Source organism: Electrona antarctica (genome assembly GCF_951216825.1).
Source record: "Electrona antarctica genome assembly, chromosome: 8".
Taxonomy (NCBI): Eukaryota; Metazoa; Chordata; class Actinopteri; order Myctophiformes; family Myctophidae; genus Electrona; species Electrona antarctica.
Window position 1 is genome coordinate 4,166,535 of NC_136789.1, and position 12,500 is coordinate 4,179,034.

General features: G+C 44.9%; 1 protein-coding gene across 2 annotated transcripts in view; it reads right to left on the reverse strand.

Moving 5' to 3' along the window:
- The window catches only part of spns2 (SPNS lysolipid transporter 2, sphingosine-1-phosphate), a 70,923-nt gene that overhangs the window by 46,848 nt on the left and 11,575 nt on the right, over positions 1-12,500 (reverse strand). For both annotated transcript variants that reach the window (XM_079508440.1, XM_079508441.1), the window contains exon 2: positions 2,982-3,047. In XM_079508440.1, the coding sequence (XP_079364566.1) occupies positions 2,982-3,047 (66 nt within the window). The remainder of the gene's footprint in view (positions 1-2,981; positions 3,048-12,500) is intronic.

Consider the following 12,500-nt stretch of genomic DNA (forward strand, 5'->3'; position numbering starts at 1 on the left):
ACAAACATAACACAAAACACTGTCCGTGCGTGGCGTGCGTGCGTGCGTGTGTGTAGATAGACAGATAGATAGATGGGATAGATACTGTAGATACTGTAGATAGATAGATAGATAAACGCACGCACGCACGCACGCACGCACGCACGCACACACACACACACACACACACACACACACACAGTTAATGTTACACTTGCCAAACAGGTCCAAGCCAGGCCAGAATTCACACAGAGCTTATGAACCCCGTAATGTGTTTTTGAGTTAGTCTAGTGCTGGTCTTAGAGAGCTGTGCAGTGGAGTGTGTGGTCAGAGTTCTCTTACACATGTGTAAGAGAACTCTTACCACGGCATCAGAGGCAGAGAGCCCCACTCCCTGCTAAAATATCTTTGTTGGTATAGTTTGGATTCCCAAAAGGGAGCAAGGAGGGAGGGACGGCAGCGCTTGCGTGCAGGTGCTTACAGAGCTGGTGATTGTTCTCTCTGGCGGAGGAGGGGATTGGGGAGAAAGCTTTCGGGGGCACACACACATTCTGTAAACATACAGACACACTGGGTCTCTGCCCCTACTCTGATCACGTCAGTCCCCCCACCCTCCAACCCCGGTAACCTCTCCTTCACACCTAGGCTCACTGTCTGCGCCCACCCGCTCTCGCAGCTCTGAGCTGGGCCACCGCACATTCCTCGGGGCAGTGTGAGACAGAGGTCGCTTGGGGATCAGGGGCCAAGCGGAGTCTGAACCACCACAGCCCAAGACAGGCAGAGGCCAGCCAGGCACAGAGCAGTTCCGTTTTTAGCCTAGGCTAGGTGCCTCTCATAGACGCGCAAAAGCATACGGTGCCTGATACTCAGCTGACATATTGTGTGTGTGTGCGTGCGTGCGTGCGTGCGTGCGTGCGTGCGTGCGTGCGTGCGTGCGTGCGTGCGTGTGCGTGCGTTGTGCGTGCGTGCTGTGACTGTGTGTGTGCGTGCGTGCGTGCGTGTGCGTGCGTGCGTGCGTGCGTGCGTGCGTGCGTGCGTGCGTGCGTGCTGTGACTGTGTGCGTGCGTGCGTGCGTGCGTGCTGTGACTGTGTGCGTGCGTGCGTGCGTGCGTGCTGTGACTGTGTGCGTGCATCCATGGTGGGATGGAGGGTTCACATGTCTTGATGCTAGTGAAGTGTGCATAATACAGAAATACGCCACTGTAAATAAGGTTGACTCTATCCTTGACGATCAGTATCTTTTGAACTATAATAGAAAATGATGATCTAATTAGATGGCACCCAGGGAACAAATATACCAGAGCAGACCACACCTGGAAAAGGGAATGAGGCCTCACAATGACTAGCAGTCTGCTGAACCCAACCAGCATTTTTTCACCCGTTTCAAATGTCTTTTTTTTAGCCAAGCTCTCAAAGTTGCGTATGATTTTCATGCATTAGTTCTCAGCCAGAAGCATTATCTCTCTGTGTGGGCAGCATTAAACTGAACAAAGGCTGGAATGAAGTGGAGCACTTGGAACACATGACTGGCAGCCCCTAATGGAGTGAAGAAATCTTGAAGAGATTTCTCACCTGCCAATCACAGTCGAGCTACAGTATGATGCAGGATGGACTTGATCTCATTCCTACTGCAGGTTAACACTGCACTGCCACTGAGTCAACAATCACGAGAATATACAGTATATACAATACAGCAAAAAGACCAAAATTGGATAGAATTAAATCCTTAATACTAGTGTACTGTACAAATAAAGGGGAATACATTTCTAGGTGCTGAAACGGCTCATTAGTTTACATAGTGTTAATTGCTAAAGTAACATTTATGGAAGGCATATTTGGACGGAACACTGTGATTTTTCTTCATTGGTAAAATGTTGACGTAAAGAGGAAACAGTGAGCTGTATTCTTTGCCCTCAAACTCCAGCGTGGTCCTGAGCTCTCAATGGCACTTTGTGTGCGAGTTTGTTTGTGTTTGAGTGCATTTCGAGGGACAGGGAGACAAGACGGGGCCCTGTCCTCTAGCAAGAGCTCTGTGCAGAGAATCTCCGTAAAAGGTGAATTCATTATGGTCTATAGTGAAGCAGGAAACCCACGCCCTGACCAGAGCCTGCAGACCCTCTGATCACACGCACACTGGCCCTCAGGAGAAACGCCTGCCTGCCTCCTGCAGGACTCGCAGACCCTCTGATCACACGCACACTGGCCCTCAGGAGAAACGCCTGCCTGAGTGCAAATCACACTCCGATATATGTATATAATAATCCTACTTTGCTTCGTTGAGCTGTGTTCCATTCTGCTCTGGTTCTGCACTTCTGCTACTGGATTCAAGGGAACTGGATTCAGAAGCATCGTGTATGTAAGGTTCAAATACTGACAGCCTCAACAACAGTGCAACCTTGGCTTGAGAGTATGATGGTTTCAAATCTGTCTCTCTGGATTCATTGAGGATCTCTATTTCAGAGGCTGTGTTGACCATATATGTATTTGGCAACACAGACCCCCATGCCCCATCAGAAAATATTTTGTTCCAGGGACCCCATACAAGATTTGTACACTGTATATAGGCTATGGGGTTACAAATAGATGAACTGATTTCGATGCTTTATTCACAATTTTTGCTGGGGTCTGGGGACCCCAATGACCCCACTTTGAGAACCACTGGTGTAGTAGACTATACTTAACCGTTGGACACCTTGGTGCGCTGATGGAGAGTGATAACAATATCTCATGAATCATATGAATCATTTGACCTGTTCTACTGATATGGATAGCGTCCTAATAGCTTGCTCAGACAGTCGTGATAAGAAAGAGAATGGAGGCACATCGAAGGGCCCTTGTCTTTAGGGGAGGACCTCCACCATTGTTTTCCATTATCATGGTCTGCATTTAGCTAAAAGGAGCTTAGAGAGCTCAGGTAATAATCACTTCAATTACAAGAGAATGCACATGCACTTGAGCTAGGGTTTCTCACACATGCAATTATGGGATTGGAGAAGACGTACCTGTTTGCAACAAGCCGGCTTCGCTGTCCGATATGTTGAAATGCCTCTGGATGTCAAGCAGAACACCTGCAAAAGGGGTGAGAGAAAGAGTGTTGTTAAACATCGTGATGTGGTTAACGATATTGCATTTATGGTTTCATAGCCATGGTCAAGCCTAGCCATCAATATTTAATCCATTGAGACCTGGAACGCATCCATGTCACGTTAGCGTTTAACCACATTAACCATTAACCCATTTTGGGGCGGGAACCCCTTTTGGTGTTTTAAACATTGTTATAATTTAGCTATTGAAAAATAGCAGATCTACAAGCTCATAGCGCGCCACCGAGTGGCGCGCTATGAACTTGCAGGTCTGCTATTTTTGAAAAATCGTTAAAATGTGCCTCAAATCTTTCCGAAAATTGTCATGATTTAGAAAACTTTTTTTTTTTTAAATTTCGACGTCAGGCCTGAATGGGTTAAACAGTTTGACTTATAGCAGAATTAATTCTGCATGGATACTCCTGGCCTCTTATCATTCACTTTGCATCTCTGAGGAGCAATAATTGCGTCTCTGTGGTCTCCGGCTGACAAACACGGTTAAGCTTCAGCTCTTATAATTTTGCTGTCAGGGTTTTACTACAAGTGGGCACCTCCCACCACAAAGCAACACTCTTTCATCTATCTAAAAAGACCTACACGTACACATGCACGCTAAGGCTGTCCCCAAACATTCAAGGTTCGAATGTTCGCTCGTTAGGGTTGGCACTCGAATCTTAATTAATGGGCTTGAACCATTCGTTTTTTTTTATTTTTTTATATTATTAAAAAAAATATTTTTTTTTTCCTTTTTTATTTACTCGAAAATATATCTCGGCGAGAATGCGATATGAGCATGTAAAAGAAACTAAGTTTCTAGTGCATTCCTGTCAGAAGTTATATTTTAAAGAAATATCTCCTTGTTCTGCTGTCCCCCAACATGCACGTGTACACACACAATCAATCCCCCCCCACCTCTGAAAGCTTTCTGCACCATTATCCTCCCACCAGCAGATGCAAGCACCAGCTTTATATGGAACACAACACAGTGAACAGTAATGATTGGAATTGGGTTGACGGTATCAGCTGGTACTAGTATAGGTGTACAGAATTTGTTAGGTGGGTATTTCAGGTGCATCTTTGCCTCGCCACTGTAAATTAAACCATCAATTATGGAGGTAGTCCCTGTCTATTTAAAACACTTTGAAGTAGAGTTGTTCCTGTTGCTGTAACCCAAGCGCTGTTATGTTGGAATGGAGGACATTCCTTTGAGAAGGTCACATACTGCGCGTTGCACTGACAGCTTAATGAGCAACACGGCACTTTGGTCACTGCAGGAAAGTCGAAAGATATGTGAACAGCTGAGTGTCAAGTCATCACAATATTTAGTTTCCATGTAGGTTTACTGCAATGAACGCCCATGAAAGTGGGCTGTGAAACAAGCAATTGTAACGAGACCTTTTGTAATTTTCAAATACATCATAAATGTCTCCATCGGAGAGAGAGCTGTATGACGAGGTTACTTTTCTTCATTGCAGTCACAGGCTTCCAAACAACTGTGGTAGTCTGTAAACAAGATGCAGTGAAATAATTTGACTCAGTTAATTCAGATACCTCTATAAAAAAACTTTAAAAAAAACTGTCTGGATGGAAGGGATGAAAGAGGAGTATATTTCAAACTAAGTATCTTCAAATACTCACTCTTACTCAGTAAAATGTGTTATTGATCTATTTGTAACTCTGAGAGTGCACATACACTCTCAGAGTTAACCTTATTTAAATTGAGTTAAATACAAAAATGTTTAATTACATTTTAATGACTTCCCTTGTGGTTAGGTTGGAAAGTGTTGTGTTATTAACATGAGCTAGTTGTGTGACAGACTGGCAGGCTGGTCTTAGTAATTAGCACTGCCTATGAATATGTAACTACATCATACCCAACAGCTTGAGTCTGTTTGCACTTCACCTCTTCTATAACTTAGCATACTACTGTACGCTACATTTTCTGCCAGTATAATTTTCTCTCCAAATAAAAGCATACACTCGTAGAAAACAACACAAAACAAAAATGCAAATTCCCAAGCTTCAACAAATCCTCATAATTTGCTTTAGGAACTGAGGGAGTGACAGCCATTCATCCATAGGTCTTAATTCCACCGGATGGCAATTGCTGGGGGGGGGGGGGGGGGGGCTGCTAACCTTGCACTGTCATCACTAGTTCATTTTGTCACGAGAGTAGCATATGGGTTTCAAAGGCAGTGTGATGGGGAGGGGGGGGGGGGGGGGGGGGAGGGGGGGGGGGGGGGGAGGAGACTGTGACTGGGGAGTCGGAATGTAAGTGAAATTCTGGTCACCCGAAACATGCCACCTGCTGCCATTCTCACACTTCAGGCAGCAATGTTGGACCAGCTAAACATCTGCACCGTGAGACTGGTTTGTGTGTGATAATGACCGTAGTTAAATGACTCGTATGCTACCTACAATTATGTAATACAAGTAAAAAATAGTATTCTTAGACTGCCATTATAAAATGAGCCAAGAATGTGAATGACAACTTCCTCATATGTAATGTGAATACATTCCCACAAATCATTATGGTGCATCCGACGATGACTGCAGTGCTATTACAAATGCTTGTGGTGTTTTGATGGCTTTTGGAGTCCAGTATGGGATCATGCACACAGCTGCGTGTGAAAGCCTGTCTTTACAGGGGCCTGTGTTGGAGTAGGAGGTAGAGCCATGTCTCTTCCACGTTGACAGATGGTAAACAGTATACCGTAACTGCTCTCCTTGTTAGCAGGTCCTGTGGCAATTAGAGCAGTACTGCATGTAGTCAAGAGCTCAAGGGATGCAAGATTAGATCTACATTTTGTGCTCAGGTAAAACCTAGTCCATATGGTTGCATGTGAAGCATGGGGATTATCAAAACAATGACCCTTTTAACCTACTGCACTCTGTCTTATACCACACATTACATAATTTAACTTTCATATTTTCACATTTTAGCTGTTTCTCTTCCCCAGGGTGACTTGAAGGAGTGAGCATGCAGCTGGGGTCTTACAGCGTCTCAGTTTGGTGTCAAATTTAGATGTTAATTCATCCTTTTATACAAATGTAACCAAAACACCAAATGTAACCTAATTAGGTGACAGTTGTATAGTAAATTTATATTAAATTTTTTGATTTATGTGAGTTTTCCATTACAGGACAGTCCCCATGACCACACACAATTACACATACAGACAATAGCTTGTTATACTATTTCTGTCTGCGATGGCTGCGGCAGAGAACTGTTTCACTCTTGTCAAGCCTGTCAAACAGCCACAACAGTGTTCAACACGTTGCACTGCAGTGGCTGTGCTCTAATTGGCTGGGCAGAACTGCAGACATACACACACTTAAACTACACGTGCACGCACGCACGCACGCACGCACGCACGCACACACACACACACACACGCACACGCACATGCACGCGCGTGCACACACACACACACACACGCACAAGCACGCGCGTGCACACACACACACACACACACACACACGCTCGCATGCACGGCCCGTTGGGAGGGGGGATTCCTGCACCAGATGGTGGAGCGTCCCTCCTCAACAAAATCAGCATTTGTCTATGTGCCACACCCCGTCCCCAATCACCACACATCTCTGTCGTAAACCTTTGCCAGCTCTACTGGAGGTTTCATTCAAGCTGAAAATGTGTCTTCTTTTTGTGTCTTCAAAGAATGTTGGTTTTATATATGACAGCTTCCCATTTGTTTGCACAGTCCTCTGCATTATTGTTGAACTCTGCGAGATCTTTTAAGCTGTGCATTTTATTAATCGAGGGCAGATAAGGCGTCGTATGATGCTTCTCCACATTCACAGGTGGTTTGGCCAGTTTTATAGCCCCTGAAGCTGAACTACAATCATTACCACTGTTTTATTATTGTAATAGTATTTTTTATTTAATGTAGGTAATAACAGTAGGTAATAATGGTATGTTATGACCTAATGAAGATCCACTACTAATACTAATCAAAATGTTTCAAAAAAACAAAATTTGTTCTCTCACATCACTGGCTGAATGTGAGAGAGTACAGAGAGTGTACGGGTCCATTTGGTTACATTTGTATACTCTCAGAGTTAAAGTAACAGTGGACGTGATTTACAGGTGGTTGGCACGGTACTGCATTGAGTTGATGTGTAATAAGCTGCATTATGATCTGGGTATGACACGGCATTGCTCCAGTGGGAGGCTGTGCTGTACCGCACAGCGTTTGTTCAGCAGTTTCATCTCCTCCCTCGGGGAGGGCCTTCATTCGGTTGCACAGCAATCACACTCTACCCTTGTCCTCCATTCCCATGCACACACTAACATCCTGAGTGTTCATTTAACCCAGAGAGTTACCAAGGGATAAATGAAACGCTGAGGATTATCACTCTCCCTTTGTTTCATGCCTTTTTACTTTGAGCAATAAAGTGACTATGATTCCTAGTTACGACAGGGCAATTCACTGAAGTGTCTGATGAGGTACGATGCCGGCGGGCCGTATAGCCCACACTGGCATTAGCGCCAGGGTTTAGTTGCTGTGGTAATGCAATGTTGGTACACACAAAGAGGGAAAAGGTCAAGAGACTCTGAGCAGGAACCCAGCCTCCCAAATCACTGACCTGCCCTCTGCTAATTTCTCCTCCCTTGTCGACCTCCGGCGTTTTTCAAACTAGCGTCTCTATCTTGGGGCGAAATAGTAGATCTTAGCAACACAACGCTTAAATATTTACTATTTAGTGTAGACGGAAAAAAGGAGGGGGGCTAGCATTGACCCCTGAGTGTCTCTGGTCAACAAATAATACAAATAATATAGTGTTTTAAGAGGTTAGAATGGTATTAGACACCAGGTTACGGTCACCTGCTAAATTGTTCCTGGATTAGTAGTACAGTAGGTTATATATAACCACATTATCAGGTGACACAACACTTTGAACTTCTTTCTGGTTCCTAGCCATCTCACGCCTTAGACCTCAAATGATCTGTGTGTATTATGATGCATTATGAAGCATTGTGATTCATTATACCAGAGTATGGCAGGAATGTGGACCATCCTGACAGCACACAGGAACACCAACTTACAATACCACGGAAGAAGTCAAACTAATGCACAGACACTGAAACACACCCAGCAGCAGCCACGCACAAACACACACACCTGATCAGTGCTTGTGCATGGTTTCACAGTAAATGCTTTGTGGGTCACAGGAATACAGGAAGGGACACATTCAAGGCAATGATAAATACTGTACCAACCCTATATATATCCTTCGACATTGACAGTATTTGTCTATCTGTGTTAAGATGTTGGTAATGTGACAGAAACAGAACCATGGGTGCAGTGACTGCAGTTCTTTTTTTAAATTTGTTTTGAATTTTTTACGCTATAAAACAATTATTTGTAACCACTTTCTACTTGGCATCCCTATTTTGGGCAGATCTACAAGCTCGCAACATATTGCACTGCAATGCTTTGTGAGCTTGTAGATCGGTGGGCCTCTCCAAAATGGGGATGAAAATCTGTCCACAGTTGGGCTTTAAACATCATACAGCATTGATTACATGTAGTCAACGCAGGGCGGTAAAATCTGCCTGAAAACTGTTTGCTGTCCCGCTGTGGTTCCTTGTAAACCATAAAATGTCAGTCCCATTTAGATGATGTTTAAATGAGGATACAGTGTGCTGTTTTGTGAGGCCAGCTTTTTTCGTACAGTGAGTCACACTGTTAGCCTACAGTAGCTCATCTCAAGTACAGTGCACACACACGCACACACACACACACACACACACACGCACACGCACACGCACACGCACACGCACACGCACACACACACACTATACTATATACATGCTGCAATTACACGTGTGCAATCATTTACACACTCTTACCGTGTCACATTAGGGGGGACAGACTTCATATCCAAATCCCCACCAGAGACACATGGTTCTCCAGCCCCCCGGTTCTATTTCTGCTTATTGAAACTAGGCTAAGAGGAAGGAGAGAATATAGCGGTCCAATTTAGAAGGGAGGGGTGTAATGAGAGAGAGAGAGAGAGAGAGAGAGAGAGAGAGAGAGAGAGAGAGGGGAAAACAGTTTGAAGCAGAGACATAGGTGGCTCCATTGGTCAGGCAGGGCTGCATGGATTCCTTTTGTGAAACATAGCCAATGTTTCCATTGTGTGTACAGCACAGAAAAATTCAGAATCTCAGTGTGTACAAATGGAACGGGCCCATTTGGTTAAATGAACACTATGGATTCACTTTGTATGTGTCTTGGTGAGAGGACTGTGTGTCTGTGTGTGTTCCTCTTTCCCCTGGTTTCACTGTTGTTGCTGTTGCTGCTGCTGTGTGTGTGTGTGTGTGTGTGTGTGTGTGTGTGTGTGTGTGTGTGTGTGTGTGTGTGTGTGTGTGTGTGTGTGTGTGTGTGTGCGTGCGTGTGTTACAGTGAGTGAGTGAGCTAGATGGAAGTCATTCACCCTGGCCAGTGTATGTCGGGCCGCGGTGAACCACTCTGCTGATGTTGCCAAATCCTTCCACTGTGATTCCTGTAAAGGGGGGATCCCTTTCTACGTGTCCCCAGATCCACTGTAAACAGGCTGGACTTTGGGCAGAGAGAGAGCGGGAAAGAAAGAATGAGTTTCCCTCTGGTTTAAGAATGAGTGTGTCCGTTGGGAGTCTCTCGCACTCTTAAAAGACATTTGGACACGAGAGTGTGAGGAAAAGAGAGGGATGGCGAGAAGGAGAGAGTACATGGGGAACTTTGGCTATAGGAGAGTGGCTTAGACGGCAGCAAGGAGAGAGTTGACCACAAATATGCCCGACTGCGGCCGGCGGGCTCCTGACCGACTGCTCTCCTCCCTGCCATGCGGCTCCGTCGGGCGGGGGACACTTTTTCCATCCCACTTCCTCCCCCCGGCCGCCACACAGAGAGGAAACGCTCTGCAGATGTAGTCTGAGAAACAGCGTGGGACCGCCTGTACGGCAGAGCTCAAAAGTGTGTTCGAGAGGTGAACTCCCTCTGAAAGGCTGCGTGCGATTGTGCATGTAATGTGTGTGCGTGTGCGTGCGTGCGTGTGTGTTTATCCTGCTTCCCAACTGGTGTGCTGGAGTCTTTGAATGTATAATGTGACTTCAAACCTCAAAATCATTTATTTCTATACAGCCCCGTCTAGTAAATATGATCTCATCTGCGCCTTGCTGAGGAAGCTGTTTAGGTTCGGAAGCTCTCTGCGACGAGCGGAGCAGCTAATGTGTGACTTTTAACAGAAATATAATCCATCCGAGAGTCAAGTTGATTAAGTACAGCAATACATCCCTCACACAGCAGGGCAAGCAGATGAATCGTAGATCTTTGTGGATATACTGTATGTCTCTATCTGTCAGTGTGTGCGCGTGCATGCGTGCGTGCATGTGTGGTGTGGGGACACAGAACGAGTTGTAAATTGGTAGACCATATTGCCCTGATAGAACTGGGGGGAAAGCGATGAGATTTGGCATGCTTTTCACTCTAATCTTCTGAAATGGTACACCCAAATTGGAGCTGAATCAAGTTGAAGCTTTCCCAGCCCTAACATTTTGTTTTGATCTTTGACGGGGTTTTTTTCTTCTCTTGTCTGTCTGCTACTAATCAAAAGGTTGAATTCTGCTCGAGTGCTCTGTCCCAGCCAATAGGTGCTGAATATTTGATGACAGTGGAGAAGATGTGTAATGTAGCATTCATGGAGCAGACTATACCGATGGATCATCCATTATGGATAGAGGGCCAGCATAGTCTGCTCATGTGAAATAATGCATTAGATGTATTGGAAAGAAATGCAGTGAAGTGAGGCAAATGTATGTGAGATGAGAGGAGATGAGCTAAGACTCGCCGACCGGCTCGTTGCTGGGATGCCAGTGAGATGCCATGGTCCTCACCGGCATCTCTGTGGAATATCCAAATGCACTTGAACTCAACCTTGAGCTCGAGGTCTCTGAGCAGCGGTGTTTACTTGGAGTTCTGGAATGGAGCCATGTTAACCAGAGTGAATGGCTGTGGGAGGCGCCCCTGCATGGTATCCACACTGGATCTATATGGGATCTCAGTATTGTTTCCCCCAAAAGCCATAAACAAAACAAATCAAAACAAATCAAAACAAATCAAATCCACTCCCCCAGTTCAGTTGCCCAATCATAACCATCTGTTATTCATCTTCCATACTTAGTTTGATAACAAAGTATCAAAGACGAATAAAAGAATAATCAAGGAAGATGTGTTTTGCAGATTCCATGGAGAATCCCACAGATATTGGTCAGCAGAGAGAAACTAAACTATTTATACCGACTCAGACCTCCCTTATACTCATTATGGAGTGTTTTAAGGATTGCGGTGTTACCCTGAAACTGCAGTTACCCTGAAGTGTTTAAGAAAAACGCATACACAAACACATCTTACTGTGTTTCACCTCATTAGGGGAATAGCGTTATGTCAGCGCAGAGACTGTCTGTCTAATGAGTACGCCAAAAGACAACCAGGGGTGCAATTACAATAGTGTGTGTGTGTGTGTGTGCGTGTGTGCGTGCGTGCGTGCGTGCGTGCAGAGAGAGAGAGAGAGAGAGAGAGAGCGCAAAACAAAACACAAAGCGCAAGCGTCAGGGTGAGTGTATTTACATGCACGCAAATTCACATGCCCACATAGTACACAGCTGGTGACAACAGAGAAAAATCCCACCGGTAATCCCAATGCTTTTTGGGAAATGGAGGATTAAAGTCGTTCTTTAGTGCTTTTTGTTATGATATTTCACTTCATATCTCTCCTCCGGTATGAGGAATTCACTACAGTAGGAATACACTCATTGAGACTCATTCATTCAGGGGTTGCTGCATAATAAACACTTACAATCGAGGCATGCTTTGTCAGAATACTTTTCTTAATTACACTAATTTACATAATATGCAGCCTTTGCTGGAAGGTCTCTTTCAATTAGGTTCTTAGTTTAAGGATGGCCATTTAAAATGCTGCCTGGTAGTAAAATGTTCACTATACCAGACACCTGTCTCTCCTCTGAAAACAATGCACTACAGCAGAACAATAGGCCCTCCACAAGCTTTCAAGGAGCCTTGTTATTCCTCCCTGCTCACAGTAGAACAAAATGTAGTTTCAAATGTGACCTGAGCCTGATACCAGAGAAGTAAATTGGTCAAGACTTGTGTTTTAGGCTCAATTTAACATCAAAAGTCTGGTCTGTCAAGCTAACTGCAACCGTTAAAAGACTCCATGCTCTGGGGGAAGCAAGGACACACAGGGGCACAGTTGGTTCCTTATGGATGATAACTTTCTTCAGTGGACCGCTGTTCTACAATCAGCAGTCATAGAAACAAATGTGCCTCTGCTTACTTGTCAATTTGGCACAGGACACCTTTGCCATCAACCTTAACAGCAGTTTTGACCCACCGGTGACGACGACTCTGCACGGAT